Here is a 16248-nt window from a genome sequence, read left to right on the forward strand (position 1 = left end):
ATGGCCGGAGCCTCACAGCCTCGCATTTGTGTGGAGAGAACTCTGGCACTCATCAAGCCGAACGCCATCCACAAAGCGGAGGAGATCGAGGACATTATCCTCAAAGCAGGCTTCACTGTCATGCAGGTAAGTGTGGCAGAAAACAAAGTTAGTGTGGAACTTACAAGGATATCAAACTAACAAATGTAACTTTTCCTAGGGTTTATAACTTGATGCTAAGGTGAAGTGCTCTGGGACAAAAAATTGTAATTCCCAATTAAAGCACCTATACCTCTTACCATACACAAGTGGCATTAGGCCAGTTAATACATGAAATATCTTGTAAAAAGCTGCTCTCAGCTCTCAGCTGCTTCTGAAAGAGTCACAATTTCAAGGCTAATGCATATTTTCTGGAGCAGAAGCGGAGGCTGCAGCTCAGTCCAGAGCAATGCAGCGACTTCTATGCAGAACATTACGGAAAACCCCTCTTTCCCAGCTTGACTGCCTTTATGAGCTCCGGTCCCATCATGGCCCTGGGTCTGGCTCGAGAAAACGCCATTTCCCGTTGGATGGCCATCATGGGGCCTGCCAACAGCACAGAGGCCAAAGAAAGTCATCCAAAATGGTCAGTGTGTCTAAACTCCAATAATCTTATGTTCTCGCTCCCAGTGTCCTGATGGCAAAAGACATCATCATTTGTTGATCTTGTTAAATGAAGATGGATAAAAGTTTGCTGTTATGAAAAACACAGCAGGATTCCTTTCAAAATTGCTTTATAACTTCCACAGTCTGAGAGCAAAGTATGGCACTTCTGACCTGAGGAATGCAGTACACGGTAGTGAGTCACGTGATGCTGCAGAGCGGGAGATCAAATTCATGTTTCCGAGTTGTAAGTCAAACACCACTCCCACAAACACACACACACTTACAGCTAACTAGTAAATATTGGCATTTGACATTCTGTACTCTGTACACTTTGTCGCTCTGCAGCTGTGGTTGACCCTCTTCCCACCAAAGAGACATCGGATGAGTACCTGAGCAAATATGTGAACCCCACTCTGGTACTGGGGCTTACTGAGCTCTGCAAGCACAAGCCGCTCGTCCCCTCTGTATGTATTACAGACTTATTCATCAGCTAGATACAGAACTTGTTCCTTTGAGGTGTTACTATTGCAACACAGTGCCGGTGTTGTGCTTTCATTCATACACTTTTGTTTTCAATAGATTTGGCTTGCTGACTGGCTGATCAAAAACAATCCAAACAAGCCTGGGATATATGACGGAGCCATCCAAGAGGAAACACAAGTACAACAATATGAAAACACAGGGATGAAAATGACTTAGATTTGTCCAGAGAGTGATTTATGTGAACTTCAGGCATTTTTTGCATTCAGTCATGTCATGAAAGAACAATTTAGTATTAATGACGAATGACATGAACAGTGGAAAATATCAGTTGAGTTGATTACAGTATCAAAAACCTCCAGCCAGTGGATCTGCACATATTGTGAGTGTATATATAAATGTATAAAGTAAATATTCAGTTGTTAAAATGGATTGAATTGAAGTAAATTGTTGTTTTAGCATTGTGTGTCTCTGCTTAGTCAAAAGTTCTTATAGTGAGAAAGGTTTTTGGATGTTTCGTTCGATCACCTTCCAACATACTAAAAGCAATAAAAACTGACTACATGTAAAGAGAACTGAATAACTGTATATGAATAGCTGTGGGTGGTGGTAGCAGCTTCGGGGAAGGTTTTTAAGAGCTGCATGCTGACTTTGGAATTCTGATTTCTGCATAGGTGAAGCAAGTGAATATTCTTTCAATGAAAACCATAACTTCAGTGTTTCCATTCAGTAGCACATAGTTGAACCTACACCTCAGTGGTACAGTCTGGATAAATGAACGTAAGGTAACCGGGTTTAACGGTTATTATTTATTGCTGTACTAGATTTAGCTCAATGGGAGCGTTTCGTTTAAATCTACTCACGTGTTCCTCTGTAGCTTTCTGATGCAGAAACACACGTGAGTAAACTCGTAAACTCTAGCAATCATATTCATTCAGTAAATCGCAGATAAGCCGATCAGTGTAATTGTCACACTGACGTCGTCAAGGATTCGACACATTAGCGTTGTGGGCTTCGTATTGTTACTTTGAACGTGTAAAATACCGAGTAGTGTTCGAATCTTGTACACTCGGTACAGAAAGGTACTCGGAGTTCCTGTGTATAACGGGGCGTGAGTGTGTTGTGTAAAAAGAAAGCATCGCAAATGTGATTGGCTCGTTCTGTGAGTGATAGCGGTGCTCAGCCAATCAGATTCCGTTCTGGTAGAAGTGTCGGTTTTTTTCTCTACCGGTTCTAGAAAACCAACCACGAGTTGTCGTCGTGTGGGAGAATCCATCTTGAAGAGAGCTCTCCGGTCATCAGTAAGCAGCTTTTCAGACTTTCTTTGCACCATTTTATGCATTGTGCGAACCCTCGAGTAGTCTGAATGTTGTATTAGCATCATTATTTCTCTCATTGATGCGTTATATTGTGGTTAAAGTAGAACGGCCCGGCGATACGGCGAGCACGGCCTTCGCATTACGTAACTGAATTAGTGTCGAGCTAGACGGCGGCGTCTAATCTCCGCGTTACAGACTGTTGGGTCGCTTCAAATATGTACATGTTGCTGGAGTTCACCGGTAAATGTCGGGTGGTTGCTAATGTTGGGAGCTAGCTGCGCCGCCATTAGCCTAAGAGAAGAAGCGGCTCTCCGTGAATGTATAGCGGGCGTTCGTGCCGGCCAAAATGGTGGGAAATGCATGTATTGGCTCAGGCTAAATGGCGAAGCGTGCACGGGTATGATTATATAATGAAGACAGCGAGTGAGTAACCGCTTTCATTTCTTCTCCTCCAGGAATAAGGAATCACATTAGTTTAAAATGTCTGAGATCGAGCAGCAATACATGGAAACGTCAGAAAACGGCCACGAAGGCGACGACGATTTTAACGGAGCCGGACAGACCGAAGAAGAGGGGAACGAGTGCGAAGCCGACTGCGAGAATGAGAATGAGAACGAAAACGAAAACCAGACCGAGATCAAGATCGAAAACGAGAATGAAAATGAGAATGAGAATGAGAACGAGAACGAATGCGGAGGAGAAGTAGAAGGAGGTGAAGATGAGGAATTAGAAGAAGAAGAAGAAGAAGAAGGCGGCGAAGGGCCCGAATCGGCCGACGGGCAGAACGGCGGCTCAGAGGGCGGCCAGATCGACGCCAGCAAAGGCGAAGAGGACGCGGGGTGAGTCACTAACGTTGATGGTTGTGTGTGTGAAAACGATGAACGTAAAGGCGCCGGTGGTATGCCATGTTTCTTTGTTCAGCCGGCCTTTGTTGGCGCCATGTGCAGAGCGGAGGGGGGATGGGCACTTAAGCAGGCCTCCAATCTATCATGTTAAAGCTTTCTGTGCATCACTCTGCATGCGACGCCCGCTATTGTAGCAAGCTTATACTTTGCAATATATTGATTGTTTGTGACTAAAATGCTAAAGGGCTAACGTAGCGGACCGGAATGGGCCCCCACTGTGCCACTAGGGTCAACAGATGGCCTAGAACAGTGTGTACACTTGACTCCCTTTCTCACCCCCTCCGACCCAGACACGCACACATGCTTTAATTTGTGACTTATGGTGCATTCGTTGTTTACTTTCTCAGGAAAATGTTTGTCGGTGGTCTCAGCTGGGATACAAGCAAGAAGGATTTGAAAGATTACTTCTCTAAGTTTGGCGAGGTGACGGACTGCACCATAAAGATGGACCAGCAGACAGGCCGGTCACGGGGCTTTGGCTTCATTCTCTTCAAAGACGCAGCTAGTGTAGACAAGGTGAGCGCAGAGGGCACAGGGTTACTCTGTGATGTTTGGTAAGAGGGACAGGTTTTTAATGTTTATGGTGTTTTCTTCAGGTTCTTGAACAGAAGGAGCACAAGCTTGATGGTAGACAGATTGACCCTAAGAAGGCCATGGCCATGAAGAAGGATCCAGTCAAGAAGATCTTTGTTGGGGGTCTCAACCCAGACACTGCAAAGGAGGTCATTCAGGAGTACTTTGGCACCTTTGGAGAGGTACGGTGAACGTGGAGTTGTTTGTCTGTGTGTATTTATTGTTGCGTTGCTGCAGGAACGTTTGCATCATCTTTTCCTGTCACCGCCCCCCCCCCCCCCCCCCCCCTTCCTTTTAGATTGAGACAATTGAGCTGCCACAAGATCCAAAGACGGAGAAGAGGAGGGGATTTGTATTCATCACATATAAAGATGAGGCTTCGGTCAAGAAAGTAATGGAGAAGAAGTTCCACAACGTCAGTGGAAGCAAGGTAAATACTCTGCATATCTCACTACGCCTGCAGCTGGTTTTGGTTTTATCACACTGTCTTCATCTGGTTTTGTGAAGTCCTGTCAGAGTGTGATGTGGTCTTACGTGTCGTTGTAGTGTGAAATAAAGATAGCCCAACCCAAAGACGTGTACCAGCAGCAGCAGTACGGTGCCCGTGGATACGGGGGCCGTGGCAGGGGCCGTGGAGGTAAGTGACCAGCCTGTGTGTGTGTATGTGCGCGCACGCTACTAGACTCTGATTTTTAGCTTTTACTAGTAAACATTTGTGCTGTAGAGGTTTGACACGGTTGTAACCGGTTACTTTTAGGCCAGGGCCAGAACTGGAACCAGGGCTACAACAACTACTGGAACCAGGGCGGCTACAACCAGGGCGGCTACAACTATGGACAGCAAAACTACGGATATGGCGGCTACGGCAACTATGACTACTCTGCTGGTTATTACGGCTATGGGGGTGGCTACGATTACAGTAAGCGATAAGTGCCCCCAGGGAACGAAACAGAATGAGAGAAACTTTATTTTCTTGGTCCTCCTTGTTGTACAGAAGAACTCAGTCCCTTTTTCTCTTGTCCTCCAGACCAGGGCAATACAAGCTATGGGAAAACTCCAAGACGTGGAGGCCACCAGAATAGCTACAAGCCATACTGATCACACATAGTGCAGGTATGCATTTTTGCATCATCCGTGGTAGTATGAGAACATAGCTGTAACCACTGGTGCCTTTTAGAGCCTAAAGTTCTCCATCTAATCTACATCCATTCAAGCACTGTGTTGGGGTCAGGGCATGCCGAGCCGTGGGGTCTGTAATCTTTAAAGATGATCCATTCCACTTCAGCCATTATTAGATGCATTTGTACAATCAATAAGGATCGAGTTGGTGGTTTGAGACTAGGAGTACGGCCTTTTCACTGGGGTGCTCTTTGTAACAGCTCGTGTCCCCCCCCCCCCCCCCCTCTCCCCGGTTTGTCTGTCCATTCACTGACCTGTCAAACTCATTCATGCACTTGTCTGTTTATGTGTAACTGCATGCCAATATTTGGTTTATTCTCAGTAACGCTAAGCAACATGTTTTTCTCTTAAGGTCTAAAGTAAATAAGAAAAATCGATGGTCTGACCACAGCGAACATGGGCTCTGGCTTTTCCTTTGGAGTTGGCAGAAATTTGGACTCATGCTCCATTTGTACAGATCAAGTGAGGAACTGGGGAAGCAAATGTCACTTTTCCACTTTTTATTTTATATTGTTTTGTGTCCATTTACATTTCCAGTGATGGAAGTGTTATTTTTACTGTACTTTTTGGTACCTTTTTGAATCTAATGTATTGTATGGTTGTATTTTTACATGTCTACTGGATTTACCAACAAGCAGGAGCAAGAGCTTTTGAAGCTTATGAATAAAACAATTTTGCTTTTTTTCTTTTGGTGTTTCTAGATCTTTAGTTCTTTTCACCCGTGCTGAGTGTTGGATGCGAGTTGCATGGCTTCAGTTGTGGGGTGAAACAAAATAAGGGATTTAAAAAACTCAAAGGGTTCATTGTAAGTGTCAAGTGAATGTTTGCTGAAGGTGAAGTAGACGAAGACAACCAGCATTTCTTTTTTCTTTTTTTTTTGGCTTTTAAAGGAGATTCTTCCCCCATCATATCTGCAATTTTAAGTGGCTTTACTAGTGTTATGATACAGCCGAACGCAAGCCTGTTATTGTAAGAGGGCACTCCCTCTCTCACTGGAAACTCATTCCTCTAGTGTCTTGGGCAAATTGGTAGAAATAAACTTTTGGTTTATATTACACTTGGATCTTTTGGTTATTATTTGTAAAGTTAATGTTAAATGTTTTGTACTGTTAAATGGCTTGCTTGTTTTTGTCTGGAGTAAAGTTAATGTCTCTATGGATGCCTCTCTGATAAACCATGGCAGAGGGCTTGGCTACCTGCAGGATAACTTAATAATCACCCCCCCACTAGATGTGAAGGTGCTGTACTTGAGCATTTTTGTGCAAGTGTCAAGGAGTGAAAGGTAGTGTTCTGGTAAGTGCGTGTTTTGAATACACTGTATGAAGAACATGTTGCCACAAGTATTAAGACAAGATTTGATCAACATTCTGTCACTGTGGGTAAAATAACAAACAGGTTGAAAGTGTTGCAATGTTTATTAGTCTGCCGGGGATAAAGTATTAGCATTTGGGCATTAATGCCGTGTGACTGATGATCTTCAGGATGGACATTGCCTGCAGCAGTCATCCACATACGACGATCCAGATCACCTGGAGCAAGTGTCACCAATTGGCTGGGGGAGAAGAGATTGTGTCGCTTTAAATGCACTGTTTAGAAACAGGTTTAACACCAACATTGACTCCAGGATCCAGAATGAAAGGTCTAGCATTAAGTATGAATAATGAGGTGAGGGATATGAGCCATTGAAAAACAGTGTTGGTGACATGGGTGAGCTAAAGATGGCGACATGCTCTGCCAAGCGAAGTGAGTTGGGTTTGCATGATCTGGAACATCAAGTATAAACTACATTCATATCTACCTCTGAACTTTACGAATGTGACCACCTGACAATGTCTGATGCAATTAAACATTTTTCTACAGGTGTAGCAGACCTTAAATGTCTTCCTTTTCCACTCCAAGGCCACTTGGTTCCATGTCTGTGGAAAGAAAAATGTTCAATCAGCATTTAATGTCAACATTGGTGTTCAGAATTACACCTTCACAACTTCCTGTGGCATCAAAACACAGAAACACAACACAGACAAGTAAACATTGGCTAATAGGTTTGGTATGTCCAAGTTTTGTTGACATGTAGGTGTAGGTTTATATGGGACTTAAAGGCTGGGAATGTCTTGTTAAGAGGTGGTTTGTGCCAGACACACCTTCAACAAGTAGACAGACCGATGCAATTTCTATTGTTTGAATAATTGAAAGTCGACAGCAATGCAGGCTTTAATGGTATGACTAATGTTACGTCTATCCTACCTGTGAGGATGCGGTCGATACTATGTGCCACCAGCTGTGCGTCCTCCATAGTGAAGCACATAGGGGGTTTAAACTTGATCACACTCTCGTAGGGCCCGTCTGTACTCACAATGATTCGATCCTCCGCTTTCAACCTGACACAGTAGACACAAGTGTTCTCTTTTCTGATACTGATCGATCACAGAGATGAGACATTGTAATGAAACTGTGATGCGTGGCATTAGGTGGCCGTTGCATCTTACCTCTTCACCACCGTGGCGGCTGTTTCTGTAGCAGGAGTCCTCTTATCCCTGTCAGTCACCAGCTCCAGGCCCACAAACAGTCCTACTCCTCTGTAGGATATTGTAAGCGTGAATGTTACATTTTAATGCGATGCTTGCAGAAATGTATAGACGTATATGCACAACCAGGTATATTGACATGCAAACATATACAATCATTTATTCTTTGACCTTAGCAGACAGTATCTCAGAGATGGCCAAGCCGATAGACAATACTTTTCAGAATGCTGTGGTTATGCACTCTGGTCTTTACTACCTTAACTTAGAATAAGCATAACTGCATCCATACCGTACATCTCCAATTACTTGATGCTTCTTTTGTAGCTCTGTGAACAAGTCTATAAGATGTGCTCCCACTCTTCTGGCGTTCCCTTGTAAGTCCTCCTTCTCAATCACATCAAGGACTGTCAGGCCAATGACACAGGACACTGGGTTTCCACCAAACTGCGTGAAATCAGCAGAAAAAAATAAGTTGTTGCTGCAGAGAGATCAACACAAGCAATGTTTTTCTAAACTTTACAAATGTGTGTGAATAACATGCAATAAAGGCAATACTCTCATGTCACGTAACTTACTAGAATCACTTTAATAGAACATACTACAATGTTAAACTATTGTGGGAATTAAAAGCCTTTTACTTCAACTGTACATGCCCAAGTTAGATAAGGTATGATTGTAACTAAAAGATAACGAGCTTTATTGCGTACATAACTTTGTAAAGACAGACTTATATCAGTGTAGCATTCATTGATATAACTTTGCTGCCGTAGTTACCGTATTGAAGTATTCCACTCCATTATCTGTGAAGGCTCTGGCTATTTCTGCTGTGGTTGCCACACATGCAAGTGGATGCCCATTACCCATCGGTTTGCCCATGGTCACTATGTCAGGACAAAACCCCTCCCCCTGCAGCTGGAACGCCCAGAAATGACTTCCAACTCGTCCAAAACCTGTTTGGATCTCATCTGCCACAAACACTCCGCCAGCTGAATGCACATACCTGCGGAGGTCGGAACACAAGCAAATCATGTCAGTTCCGTGACTCATGTAACAGGGACAAGGCGTTGTCGTTGCACACTTGGTTGTTCAAGGACAGGGAATATTTCAACTATGTCGATACCTGCACTATTGTTCCTTATATTGTTATCCTTAAGGAAATACCTTATACATTAAGGTTTTGGGGAGCTTTTCCATGTCTGTTCCTTGAGACAATGCATATGATACTAGGCTATCAATGAAGGTGGTTGGACCTGACTTGACTAAATGAACTTACTGAACTTGTAACTCACTCTGCAACTTTAGGTGAGTAGCCTTCTGGCAAAATCAGTTGTCCTCCCACACTTGGCAATGACTCAGCAAAAAAAGCACAGACCTGATTTGAAAAAAGAAAAGTGACTTATGTACATGTAAATGTATGTGTGAGTTACTGATTTTACTCTTCCTTGTACTGTATCAAACACTACCTTGTGATCTTTCTTGTGCACCTCCTCTATCACATCCTTTACGGTATCAGCATATGCTTGGGCCGGGTCGGGATGGTCCTCCTTGTATAGGCCCCTGTAGGTGTCTGGGATGGGTGCCTATGGGGGATGAAACTCACTCTTAGAAAACTCTGCGGCCAATGATGGCCAGCAAGTTAAATGACGGTTATTTTTGTTTACAGACCACATGAACCCATTCTTTCTGTCCTGACAGTTTCCGGAATTTATATGGACTAATGTCAATAAGGGACGTTAGATGCCCGTGGTACGCACTAGGATGGAGAGAGAGATGCTTTGTAATTGAAATGCAAGTGTATGTTTAGAGGATGAATCTGTAGCATAGAGACAGAAATCTTACTGGTCAAGCACAATGACATCTTCATGGCCAGTGTACTGTCGAGCCAAGCGTAATGCAAGATCATTGGCCTCTGATCTGTTGGAGGAATAGATGTACAGTCAATGCACTTCAGGTTCTTCAGGAATATTTAATGGGGTTGTGTTTGTATAAAGGGAGCACTTACACTTACCCAGAGTTAACAAAGTAAAACACACAGAGTTTCTCAGGCAGGGTGGCAGCAAGCCTGTCTGCATACAAGACTATATTGTCGTGCAGGAAGCGTGTATTTGTGTTGAGGAGCCCCATCTGTGCACTTGCAGCCATTGTGATGCTGGGATGACAGTGACCCACTGCAAAATGAAGTCATGGGCGTGATTTGGACGCTAGACAGGAGTTGTGTGACATGTTTTTGATACACTGTAGCTCGATGATAAAGGAATTTAAAGTTCACCATGATGGACGTTACTGATACAATCCAGATAACGCATGCCATTTTCGTCGAATAAGTATTGTCCTCTTGCTCTCACTATTTTCACTGGATCATCTGAATAAAAGAGCCGAAACGATTTCCTGCAATAAAAGAAGCATTGAACTTTAGACTCGTTACTTAGAAGTAACGCTTTAATCCGCACAAAAGTAACGCTTTAATCCGCACAAAAGTACAAAACATCTCACATGTTTACATACCCGATTAATTGGTTTCTCATTTCGAGAGTCTCTTCTTTTCTGAGTTTTTGTAGATCCATGTCTTGGCATAAATAGCGGCTGAAGATATGGAGAGACGGTGACAACTCATAGCGGACCGTCGAGTGGCGTCATCTACTGCGCATGCGTGGGCCATCTCGCGTTTCTTGCTGGAGCATGCGGAAACGGACACTTTCTGCATTAACAGGATACATAGTCTGTGTATATCTGCGTACGTATTGTAATAGTTAGCAGGTATATAATCAATACATATACGTGTATTTTCCGTAATAATATATAGAACTCAATTCGACAATAAAATGTGTAGTGTGGGGGGTGTCACGGGACATATACGTGCCCTATAATAGCCAAATAAGCCCAACAACCATTATAAAATTAATGTTAAGAAATTATGTTTAATTTGAGAACAAATTAATAAACTGGATACCGAACAAAACAATCTGCTTTCTGCTCAAATACGGTTGTGTTAACAGTTCCCTTGATGTTAGAAAGTCTTCAAATCCCCTCTGTAATGGTATCGCCCGGGAGCTATAAATGCTCGCTAAAGCGCTTTCCGTCCTGTGCGCAGCTTTCGGTTGCTAAGGAACCACTGAATGCAGGTAATACATCAGGACAGCTGTAGCACGCTAGCTCTCTGTATGCTAACGCTACAGCAGATTTAGCTCTATATTATCGGTCCACTCCCTGGGTTGGCGGTATTATTTGGAGTATTCCACGTATATGACTCGTAGTTAGATGAAGGTATAATGACATGTCACAGCCCAGTAGATAACAGACCTCCCGTAAGCAAACTAACGCGAGTTCGAGCACTTGTTATCAGCTAACAGAACCAGCTAACGGGCTACATCGTGTTGTATGTAACTTAGCTCACCGGCTAATGCCTCAACGCTGTGAACCGTGCAAGTCTGAAGTTACTGAGCCACTCGCTGCCTGAAACGGACAATATATGTCTGCAGACGGCTAACGATTAATCCTTATTTAGACGGGACGAGCTGTGCAACACTGTCTTAAGCTCATTTGCTTGTTTATTGACTTGGCAGCAGAACGGGCTGTGATTGAATCTCGCACTCGGTCAGCAAGCTATCAAACTAATTTATCAAGTTAATATTACACGTTTGTTACATATTGACCTTCCTCCACCTTATTGTGACTGGTGCCTTATAACCATGTCCAAGTTGTTATCACGTTAAACTTTATAGGCAGGTTTGAACAGAGATTAAACTTTGGCAGTCTGATTTTGGAGTAAACGACGTGCAGAGCTGATTTAAACGGGCCCAAGTAGCTGCTGTCATTAGATGATGGTTAGCCTGAAGCTCTGTGCCAGTGAACAAACTTGTCTTGTCTTCTGGCATGTGGAACCAGGCTGGCCCTGTAACATTGTTTGCCACAAGGAGGAAGGCCCTGAAGGCCACATCTATCTTAACTGGTAGCAGTAGTGCCTCCACTTCCTAGTTAGGACACCCAACAATCCTCAAGGAGAGCTTTAGAATTAACTCATTTGTACTGAACACACACAGGTGACTAAACATGCTTGATTCAGTATATATATGTGTGTCTGTGTATGTTTGTTTTGTGACCCCTTCATGCACAGAAGTTGTATCAATGTTGACGGTGAAGTATCATTGTATGGAGTTTATTATCCGTTTGTTTCACTTTGAGTTTGAGGTGGGGGTTTTTTGCAGACAGGAATTTGTACAGCAGTGTGAAGGGCGAAACGTGCTGCAAAGGTTAATCTGTGCCTAGATTCAATCATTGTAAAAAAAAAAAAAAAAAAAAAGAAGGCCATTTTGTTCTGTTTGCATTCAAGGGAATGTTTCAGTTTTATGGACACTGGGTCGCCGTGTTGCTGGCCGTTGCATTTTCCTCTCTCACTATATAATCTGGAGACCCGATCACTTTGTTCTCTCACCCCCTTACAAAGAAACTATGGTATGTTTCCAGCCCCTAGCCCATTCATTTTTCACACACTACCCCCATCCTCCTTCTCTTCCTATGTCCCTCCCCCCTCCCATTCTTGTTTTTTTTACAGCCTTCACTTCTTGTCTCTTCTTTAGTTGAACCCAATTAGCTTTGATTGATGTAGTATTGCAAAAGCTGATTTAGTTTTTTTTGGTTCTTCAAACTTACCCAAGCCAGTGCCTGTGTGAAATCTTCTGATATGAAATGGCTGCTCACTTACTAAGTGTGCATAATGGAATGTGAAGTGTCTCTTTGTTCTGGGGCTCCAAGCGTCCATGTGTGCTCTCTGCCTTTAGTGAAAGTGAACTCCTGCCATTGCTTTTCATTGGTGGATGAAGCATGTGGATCTTGTGTCAATGTGTAGTCAGTATTCAGACTCCTATATGAATTCTGTTCCTCCTGAAGGTTTCTCAAGTGAGTGTTATCAGCAGCTTTTGAACTTTACACCTGTATCTTCAAGGATATGTCTGAATATTATGACAAACGCTACCCCATTGACTATAATCTCTCATGTTTGTTGATTAAATGCAGTTAATTACAATGTTTCAAACTGACACACTTATCTGTATCCCTCTAGATGACCCAAAGATGTTGGTGCCGTAGTGAGACAGTCGGTCGGTCTGGCTGGTTGAGGTGTGGAGGGGACACCACAAACCACGCCAGGAATCTGACAAACTAAACTCCCACTCCCCTCACTTTATCCTCCCTATAAATGCCTTTTTGTGGATCCTAGCCACAATTATGGTGACTCTCATAACGGAGCAGCTGCGCAAGCAGAGTTTGGAAGGCAAGGCTTTCTCATTCAATGTGAATGTGGTGAGTTCAAATCCCAAATAAAAAATGTTCCATCTGCAATGGCTGTAATTCTGCCCTTTGATTTACTTTTTAACTGTTGTAGTATTTGATTTAAATGTTGTTACACTGTTGTTTCAGTCTTTACCTGCAGTGGGCTCGAGTCCGACAATCTCATGGAGCACATATGGATCAGCACCAGGTAAGTGTGTTAATTGCGTTGTAGCATTTGTAAACTGTGAGGATATTTATCACATGTTTTATCTCTTGGCATTTTCAGAGCCCAGTTTAGTCACACACCCTCCATCCAAAGCCCAGCCTCTTGATGCTTCCAGTGGCTTAGACCCCCTATGGCCTTCTTTGCAATACGGAGAACCTCCCCACAGACCTGAAGATCTTAGTGCATCAATCACAAACAAGGCCGTCCAGGACTCCACTCCCCCACCTCCTCCAAAACGCCACTGCCGCTCCCTTTCCGTTCCAGAGGACCTGTCGCGCTGCCGCACCAACTGGCATCCCAGTGCCTCCAAGGTTTGGACCCCTGTCACACGTGGCTCCAAAAGTGGAGCTGCAGCCAGTTCTCTGCGACTCTGTGGTCCCAGTTCCTCCCTCACCTCATCCTCCCTGCACTCCTCCTCTAGTCCTACATTCTTTAGTTTAGCACTGTCATCTGACTCGCCACTTCCATGGAGTTTCCCATGGGACCCCTGTGACACACTGAAGGGAACATGCTCTGCCAATATCCCCACCCCTTCCTCCTGCTCCTCTTCTCCAGCTCCCCTTGTCTCTCGCTCTATACTGCAGCGCCGCTTCTCCCTGTCCCCTGTGCACATTCAGGACACCTCCGTTTCGCTCCTGCCCCTCCAGCCTTCCCCTGCATCTGCTCTGACATCCTGCTGGTCTGCCGTAGAGCCCCCTACCCTTTCTCAATCTCCCACCTCAGCCTGCAGCACACCATCTTTCTCTAGGCGTAACCTGCGCCCAGTTCTGCCACGATGCCACTCTCAGCCCTGTGACTTGCGCAAGCCTCGCTTGAAGAGACGCCATGACTCGGATGTTCTGCCGTGCTCCAGGCCAGGGCTCGATTTCAGCAAAATGACACAGGTTTGCATGAAACTACAACTCGCTGTCAAAGTAGCTGCAGTATTGCTCAGTCATCATATTGTTAAGGTGAACAAATATTGTTCAATGTAATGAAGTAACCAGCAGGTGTCTCTGCTCATTAGAAGGCAACAGTTCCTGTCCAGCAGCAGCCATCTTGCACATCTTTAGATCAGAGAGTTCATGCATTTTATCTGAGATTTGGTCCTGTTTTGTCACAGCAGTAGAGGTGATGCATAATCCCTGTGCTTCTTTCCAGATTGGTAATGGAGAACCCTTCATGTGTGGCACAAGTGGCTGTGTGGTCTCAGCACCTTCCCAGGCAGCGCAGCACTCGGCCTTCTCTCCTGCTGAGTTTCTTGGACGGGCCAGCATTGGACCACTAAGTGAAAGTGAAGAGGAGGAGGATGATGAGGATAAAAGCCAAAGGATTGTAATGGAAGTGGGACAAAAGTCTGTTTTTGAAAGGGACTGCACAGAACTGGACTTGAACCTTATTGAAGAGAACTGACCTGACCCACCGCTCCCCCGTGCGATCGACTGCATCCATCACCGTGTTTAACCACACATGTAGGCTTTTTCTGCTCTTCTAGCAGAGTCCTTGTGAAGCTGCTGCCCTACTAAGGCATACGTTGGGCATTCATAATCAAGAGCCAAGAAATGAGATGCCGATATCAAAATACAATATTATGATTGTAACTCTTGAACAAGCTCAAATTAATATGCCACAAGAGTGTCATAGTGCCTTCCCATTTAGCACTCCAAATGAAAATGCATGAGCAAAAATAAATAAATAAAAAATGGCGCTTTTCCATACAGCTTGGATTCCAATGCCACGCTGTACTGGGGAGCAGCTCTGATCAGAACCTTTGCTGCAAGATGTTTCCATACAATAAGAACCGCCATGATTAAAGCCACTGCCTACTGTGCCCACCTTGATCTCATGTGCGAGGTCGAGTCTCTGCAGTGTGTATCCGTAGCTGCCTTCTGTGGGAAGATAGTGGCGCTTTTCATTCTGTTTGACGTTCAATTTTGAAATGGCTACACAATATGTCTGCAACTGTGAAGAAATGTGTTAATTACTTGACTCTATCTGCAGAGGTTTGCTCGTGTGGCATACTTTAGAGGTTCAGCTTGGTTATCGCCTGCTGAATGCAGAAGCGGAAAAGCATATCACTACAGATTAGTACGTTATTATGTGCTAAACCAAGTCAATGGAAAAGCGCCATATGTGAGTTTACGTGCACAAGTCTTACTCGGCATCAGCCATTTATATGCGTCCTTGATTTTCTTTTTCAGTCATATCCTGATCAAAGAGCAAGCAAGCGGAAAATAATGCATATTGCCCCAGAAATATTATGAATATGTTGCAAAAGCCAGCAGTAAAGGGGACGGTGGTAAACATTCCTCAATTTCCCTTCAGAAATTTGTTGTGGCACGTGCTGCAGTGATTAGGGTTTAATTTGGACTTACCTTTTTTTTTTTTAAGAAGTTTCTAAAGGCTTTTAACTCGACTAATACAGCAGTCCAAATTACGAAACATGACATAATTCTACAAAAAAATGCGGTCCTGTAAGCTTTTGTTGTTTTTTCCAATATACATTCCAGGATACCACTGCAGCTCCTGAAAGCCCATGTAGACCCTGTAAACACACCTATTTTTGATTCTTGTAATTTGCCCATAAAGCATAACGCCACATCACCAAAGGGAAACTTTCTTGTGGTCTTCATGGGAGGCGTCAGTTGTTTGAACACATTTGTCTGCAGTAATACTATGATACTGTAAAATGACGAGCTTGAAATACATTTTCTGGTGCTCTGGTATTTTTTCACAGCGCAACATTTCCCTTGCAATCTATATTTATGCAGATTAATATGTCTTTGAGCAAGTGACACATGCACTATTATAGTTAAATAACTGAGTCAATGCTGCAGCTGGACTCCATTGGGCACAATGTTATGTACTGTACAGAGGGTGCAGTAAGTACACATGGGAGCTAATTTTGAGTGTGTGTGATTAAGGCAGTGGCAGTGCTGATGATTTGGTGGCCTTTCAGATATTGACTTTTCATGTGTTTTCAGGTGGAATTATTCCTGTTGCACAATTTGTGTACAAATAAAATTTAATAGGGAATGATTGTTTTTCCAAAACGTGTCGTGTCTTCCATTTTAACTAAGTTATTGTACTTTTTGTTGTCAGTGTGAAAGGAGACTTCTGGAGCGCACTCGCTTATGCTGAAGAAATACAGGTTATAGTGACACCTAGTG

The 16248-nt window shown here is 43.7% G+C and overlaps 4 protein-coding genes across 7 annotated transcripts; 3 read left to right on the forward strand and 1 right to left on the reverse strand.

The window, feature by feature from the left end:
* nme5 (NME/NM23 family member 5) lies at nt 1-2169 on the forward strand. The gene is made up of 5 exons (XM_076164889.1): nt 1-126; nt 399-604; nt 768-868; nt 970-1088; nt 1204-2169. The coding sequence occupies exons 1-5, from the start codon at nt 1-3 to the stop codon at nt 1321-1323; spliced, it is 672 nt and encodes a 223-aa protein (XP_076021004.1). The 3' UTR covers nt 1324-2169.
* A 126-nt stretch (nt 2170-2295) lies between these two features.
* On the forward strand, nt 2296-6135 carry hnrnpaba (heterogeneous nuclear ribonucleoprotein A/Ba). Of its 2 annotated transcripts, XM_076164803.1 has the most exons (9): nt 2296-2405; nt 2879-3262; nt 3676-3844; nt 3925-4083; nt 4200-4331; nt 4448-4538; nt 4659-4820; nt 4929-5014; nt 5433-6135. In XM_076164803.1, exons 2-8 carry the CDS (start codon nt 2904-2906, stop codon nt 4997-4999), a joined length of 1143 nt encoding a protein of 380 aa, XP_076020918.1. In that variant the 5' UTR covers nt 2296-2405; nt 2879-2903; the 3' UTR covers nt 5000-5014; nt 5433-6135. The 2 variants fall into 2 exon arrangements, with proteins under 2 accessions (XP_076020918.1, XP_076020919.1); XM_076164804.1 differs by lacking the exon at nt 4929-5014.
* phykpl (5-phosphohydroxy-L-lysine phospho-lyase) lies at nt 5939-10235 on the reverse strand. 2 transcript variants are annotated; one of them, XR_012964945.1, is made up of 13 exons: nt 10111-10235; nt 9875-9993; nt 9614-9773; nt 9445-9519; nt 9271-9358; nt 9069-9185; nt 8895-8977; nt 8380-8605; nt 7895-8049; nt 7567-7656; nt 7325-7458; nt 6879-6996; nt 5939-6632 (listed from the first exon to the last, which is right to left on the reverse strand). XR_012964945.1 is itself a non-coding variant. In XM_076164802.1 (13 exons), the coding sequence occupies exons 1-12, from the start codon at nt 10167-10169 to the stop codon at nt 6953-6955; spliced, it is 1350 nt and encodes a 449-aa protein (XP_076020917.1). In that variant the 5' UTR covers nt 10170-10235; the 3' UTR covers nt 5939-6632; nt 6952. The 2 variants fall into 2 exon arrangements, 1 of the variants encoding a protein (XP_076020917.1); XM_076164802.1 differs by having other exon boundaries at nt 6952-6996.
* A 421-nt stretch (nt 10236-10656) lies between these two features.
* On the forward strand, nt 10657-16108 carry LOC143011898 (protein FAM53C-like). 2 transcript variants are annotated; one of them, XM_076164913.1, is made up of 5 exons: nt 10657-10727; nt 12665-12903; nt 13021-13081; nt 13160-13983; nt 14240-16108. In XM_076164913.1, exons 2-5 carry the CDS (start codon nt 12829-12831, stop codon nt 14489-14491), a joined length of 1212 nt encoding a protein of 403 aa, XP_076021028.1. In that variant the 5' UTR covers nt 10657-10727; nt 12665-12828; the 3' UTR covers nt 14492-16108. The 2 variants fall into 2 exon arrangements, with proteins under 2 accessions (XP_076021028.1, XP_076021029.1); XM_076164914.1 differs by lacking the exon at nt 10657-10727 and adding an exon at nt 10746-11199.
* Nucleotides 16109-16248: the final 140 nt, after the last annotated feature.

This window comes from Genypterus blacodes, unplaced genomic scaffold (assembly GCF_046128005.1).
Source record: "Genypterus blacodes isolate CSIRO-AG114 ecotype Tasmania unplaced genomic scaffold, CSIRO-AGI_Gbla_v1 ptg000139l_1, whole genome shotgun sequence".
In the NCBI taxonomy this organism is placed as follows: Eukaryota; Metazoa; Chordata; class Actinopteri; order Ophidiiformes; family Ophidiidae; genus Genypterus; species Genypterus blacodes.

Coding starts and splice junctions, on each gene's coding strand:
- nme5 (XM_076164889.1), top strand. CDS start 1: ATGGCCGGAGCCTCACAGCCTCGCATTTGTGTGGAGAGAACTCTGGCA. Junction 127..398: donor CAGGCTTCACTGTCATGCAG/GTAAGTGTGGCA, acceptor TTTCTGGAGCAG/AAGCGGAGGCTGCAGCTCAG. Junction 1,089..1,203: donor ACAAGCCGCTCGTCCCCTCT/GTATGTATTACA, acceptor TGTTTTCAATAG/ATTTGGCTTGCTGACTGGCT.
- hnrnpaba (XM_076164803.1), top strand. CDS start 2,904: ATGTCTGAGATCGAGCAGCAATACATGGAAACGTCAGAAAACGGCCAC. Junction 4,332..4,447: donor ACAACGTCAGTGGAAGCAAG/GTAAATACTCTG, acceptor GTGTCGTTGTAG/TGTGAAATAAAGATAGCCCA. Junction 4,821..4,928: donor TGGGGGTGGCTACGATTACA/GTAAGCGATAAG, acceptor CTTGTCCTCCAG/ACCAGGGCAATACAAGCTAT.
- phykpl (XM_076164802.1), bottom strand. CDS start 10,169: ATGGATCTACAAAAACTCAGAAAAGAAGAGACTCTCGAAATGAGAAAC. Junction 9,359..9,444: donor GATGTCATTGTGCTTGACCA/GTAAGATTTCTG, acceptor TCTCCATCCTAG/TGCGTACCACGGGCATCTAA. Junction 8,606..8,894: donor TACTCACCTAAAGTTGCAGA/GTGAGTTACAAG, acceptor CGACCTCCGCAG/GTATGTGCATTCAGCTGGCG.
- LOC143011898 (XM_076164913.1), top strand. CDS start 12,829: ATGGTGACTCTCATAACGGAGCAGCTGCGCAAGCAGAGTTTGGAAGGC. Junction 12,904..13,020: donor TCTCATTCAATGTGAATGTG/GTGAGTTCAAAT, acceptor CTGTTGTTTCAG/TCTTTACCTGCAGTGGGCTC. Junction 13,082..13,159: donor CACATATGGATCAGCACCAG/GTAAGTGTGTTA, acceptor TGGCATTTTCAG/AGCCCAGTTTAGTCACACAC.